Source organism: Triticum aestivum, chromosome 6D (assembly GCF_018294505.1).
Source record: "Triticum aestivum cultivar Chinese Spring chromosome 6D, IWGSC CS RefSeq v2.1, whole genome shotgun sequence".
Taxonomy (NCBI): Eukaryota; Viridiplantae; Streptophyta; class Magnoliopsida; order Poales; family Poaceae; genus Triticum; species Triticum aestivum.
The window spans coordinates 452,250,089-452,254,344 of NC_057811.1; the positions used below are offsets into that span (position 1 = coordinate 452,250,089).

The following is a 4,256-nucleotide window of genomic DNA, read 5'->3' on the forward strand; positions in this document are numbered from 1 at the left end:
ACAACTTAACGCTAGCCAAAGCAGCTGCAGCAAGAAATCCAAGGAATCATCCTGGGCACTGAAAAATCAGATCAGCTCTTGTAGATTTCTGTGTATTTACAAGTACTTTATCAGCTCAGGTCTATATCATACAGTATATCCAGGAATTTCAATGAAAGCGCTCACATCTTCGCTCAACAGTCGACAGTCAGGACACTGTAACTACCACAGTTTTTTGCGGCAATAGTTCTACCCACGATTAGAATGCAATGCCCGATGTTACATAGTATTGCAGATTTTATCCCCGAGGGCTTTGTTATCCTCAGTGTAATCTGTGCTTCAGTGGAATACATGGCGCCGGCGCCTTTTCTTGTTCAGAGAAAAAGAATGCGACGTGCACTACTTATGCCGACGACGTCAAATCAAATTAAGGACCTAACATGACAATGACATGAGACCACCAATTCGGTGAAGGTACTAGTAATAAATCAAGTGAAATGTACATGTTGTTTACATGGCTTCTCACATCGAGAAGGACTGAGAGACAGCAAAATGCATAGCTATAAGAATGCACTGAAATGGAATAGAATGGAACAGATCCCTGGAATTACGAATTAGGCGCCCTAAATATTTATAAGAACTACATGGGTGAGAACTAAATGTAGAAAAAATGACTCCCTGTGATCACGCAGCTAGTATCAAAGATAAGTAAATCTGGGTTTGTTTGTTTTTTGAAAACAAATCTGGTATATTTTGCCAGAGCCTAAGTGAAAAAGAGGAGTATAATATAAATTGCCACACCTGTACAGCAGAAACTGTGCGAACAGCCAAGAAAATCCATATTTAACAGATAAACTTATGCTCAGAAATAAGATATATAGGTTACTTCTATCACCAATTAAACAGCCAAAACTAGAGGGGGAAAACGATCGAGTGCACAGATTAAAGCAAACTGGACACAAATCCATGCTGTTCACATTCAGAAATGGTAGCGACGACATAAAAGTTGACAAAAGTTAAAGACAACGGTTCATCAGACTCATAAATGACAACGGTTCATTGACAGTCAACTAGGGAAAGGGTCGACTACAACTCAAGATGCGGCTTTTTTGCATCTAAGCTTGCACATAGGCATATACTAACCAAAGGTGACAACAGGGTGCTTCCCAATCTCCCATAGTCTTATTCCTGAAACACGCAACAAAAAGTTCAGGATAATGAAAAGATTATCAACCTCAGACCGAACATCCAAATTGCGAAGGCTTACCCTTTGTCCTGATATACAGGGGTTTGAATCCCTCAGAAAATTTCGCCACAGATGGGCATGTCATCGAAGCTCCAAAGGTCCATGTTGCCAACGACATCCTGAGGCACATCAAAATTCAGAAGGCTATCTATCGGCTCATCCACGCCATCATCAACAAGAAACCTCATCCAAGGCTCAAAATCGACAGCATTGTTCTCCATAACAGGAGGCACCACTGAGTTGTAGGTGTTGCTCTGGACAAGCGCAGATTCAGCTCCTTCGGCAATCACTGCTGGGTTGTAGGTGTTACTCTGGAGAAGTGCAGACTCTGTTCCTTCAGCAATGGTGGAAATGGGAGCAATGGATGATATATCTGGAGTCTTGGTGTCATACTCCCAGCCCAAGTCAGAGCAGCCAAAGGAGTTGCTTCCCTGGTCAGAGTACATATTCATAACAGGAGCTTCAACAGGGGCAGCAGAGTTAATTGCGGGAACATATGGCACGTTGTCAGGCTGAACAAGTGGCTGCTTTGATGCAAAGTCAGCAGGCGGGTAGACGAAAGCATTTGGGTTGGCAAGGTTGTTGACTGCTGGTATGACGGTAGGTTCCTGTGCTGCGCTTGACTTGGGAACTTTAGGAGCAGCAGGGCAAGCACGGCGCTTCTGATGAACTGTTAGTTCCTCTGGAAAGTTAACCTTGGCCTTCTTGCCACGGATCCTTCGTGCTTCAACATCATAAGCTCTTGCAGCTTCTTCAGCACTGTTGAAAGTACCAAGCCAGACACGGACACCCTTGCTAGGATCTCTGATTTCAGCAGCCCACTTACCCCAGGGGCGCTGGCGGATACCCCTGAACTCGTTCTTTCTCTTCCTTTTTGCTGACCTTTGTGCAGGACCATCAAAACCAGCAGTAGTCATGGTGCTTAAGTCATCTGCAATGGAAGATCAATGTCAATGCTAAGAGAGACCAACACAGACAAACTTCTCTCACAAGAAATAATTAATTTCATCATGGACATGAATTCATATGTAAAATATCACAATCATAATGAGCATTGAACCATGATGGGTGCAATCCTCTTCAAGTTTGGGTGAAAGCATCAGTCACCCGCAAAACAAATAAAATGAAATAAAATAAATCACAACTGATAAAAATCCAGGATTCTGATAAAGAGACCTCATGCTATAGACCTTTGCTATCATTCTGCAGTTATTAATCTACAAATCCCATTATACATGATGCAGAATCAAGGATATTTTTAGTAGGATTCAACACTTACCAGGATAATCTTTTAACTGATAAATCAACAAGTCTAGAACAATCCTCACGCAAATCAACAACCATCTAACAAGGAAAAATTCAAGAGGCCGAGACCTCAATTGGAGAAATTCGGCCCTTTACCTTATATGACTATAAACAGCAGTAAGCATATGAGTCACCATCAAAGCTCATGAAAAGTATAGATCACAAGATAAGCAACCTAAACAACCAAAATCGCTTCTCTAAAAGGAACAGTGTGGAAACAGCCTACCAGCCTAATTATTTCAGGCTAACACGGGAGAGTAAGCCCTTAACCCAAATCACTTCATGAAAACGCATCCAATCAATTCCAATCCAAAATCTCTAAACAAACAGGTGTAACACCCAACAAATCCAACCTTCCAACACCAACCCCTAAACAATTACTCTTCTTACCCAATCGAACGGCCAAACCACTGAGTTGGTTAAGAGGGACCAACACAGACAAACTTCTCTCACAGAAAGTAGATAATTTCATCATGGACATGAATTTATATGTATAATATCACAATCCTAAACATTGAACCATGAAGGGTCATGTTTGGGTGAAAGCATCAGTCGCCCAAAAATAAAACAAATAAAATAAAATAACAACTTAATAAAAACACCAGAGTTCTGATAAACAGACCTCATGCTATAGACCTTTATCATCATTCTGCAATTATTAATTCTACAAATTGCATTATAGACGATGCAGAATCAAGGATATTTTTTTCTCAGGATTCAGCAAGTACCATATTAATCCTTCCTATTTGAGAAAAAAAAACAGAAAACTCCTTCGGACTGAGAACTGAACCTAGTCTACAGCAACCCCCACGAAAATCGACAACCATCTAACAAGGAAACAGTTCAAGAGGCCGAGACCTCCAAGCAAAACGGAGAAATTCGCCCCTCTTCTGCAGATTTTCAACCCCTTTTGACTATAAACAGTAAGCATGTGAATCACCATCAAAGCTCACGAAAAGCATAAATGACAAGATCGACAACCTAACGACCCAAATCGCTTCTCTGAAAGGAACAGCGTCAGAAACAGCCTGCCCGGCTAATCACCTAACAAACACAACAGAGAAATGTAAAAAGGCCTAACCCTTCACCCAAATCACTCCATGATAACACATCCAATCCAAAATCTCTAAACAAATCGGAGCAACACGCCCCCAAATATAGCCTTCCAACAGCAACCCCTACACGATTTCTCTTCCTGCCCAATCACACAATCTCCTAACTCCTACAGCAGTCAATCGCAAACGGTAACAATACGCGGATTAAAGAACGAGTCCAAGCGACGCGGGGCCGATACCTTGGGAGAGGGACCTCTTGACGGCGAATAAGGGCTTGATCTCGACGACCACGTCGTGGCCGTCCTTCCCAGCAACCCCGGCGCGCCCGAGCTCCACGTCGGAGTCCCCGGAGTCGGCCTCGAACTCCTCGAAGTCGGCCTCGAAGTCCACGTCGCCGTCGTCCAGCCCGAGCCCCCCGCGCCGGCCGAGCCCCGCGAGGCGCCGGGCCACGCCGTCGGCCCGCTTGGGCTTGTTCTTCTCGGGCCACAGCACCGCCGCCGTCACCTTCCGCGTCGGCGCGGGGACCTTGAGGTCCTTGAGGATCGCGCCGCCGCACATGATTGCCGGCGGTGCCTCGTCCTAGTCGTCGCCGGTGGGAGGAGGGTCGCCGGAATTGATAAATAAATGGGCAGTTTTTAATGAAGGGGGAGAGCAGGTGTGGGTTGGCAGGT

The 4,256-nt window shown here is 44.4% G+C and overlaps 1 protein-coding gene across 1 annotated transcript; it reads right to left on the bottom strand.

The window, feature by feature from the left end:
- Positions 1 to 892: 892 nt before the first annotated feature.
- On the bottom strand, positions 893 to 4,256 carry LOC123145795 (ethylene-responsive transcription factor 1). The gene is made up of 3 exons (XM_044565284.1): positions 3,825 to 4,256; positions 1,247 to 2,156; positions 893 to 1,167 (listed from the first exon to the last, which is right to left on the bottom strand). Exons 1-2 carry the CDS (start codon positions 4,141 to 4,143, stop codon positions 1,279 to 1,281), a joined length of 1,197 nt encoding a protein of 398 aa, XP_044421219.1. The 5' UTR covers positions 4,144 to 4,256; the 3' UTR covers positions 893 to 1,167; positions 1,247 to 1,278.

What these genes read in the sequence shown, in the direction of transcription:
- LOC123145795 (XM_044565284.1), bottom strand. Translation starts at nt 4,143, where the DNA reads ATGTGCGGCGGCGCGATCCTCAAGGACCTCAAGGTCCCCGCGCCGACG. An exon ending in CAAGAGGTCCCTCTCCCAAG is followed by an intron (nt 2,157 to 3,824) that starts GTATCGGCCCCG and finishes CTTCCATTGCAG; the next exon opens with ATGACTTAAGCACCATGACT.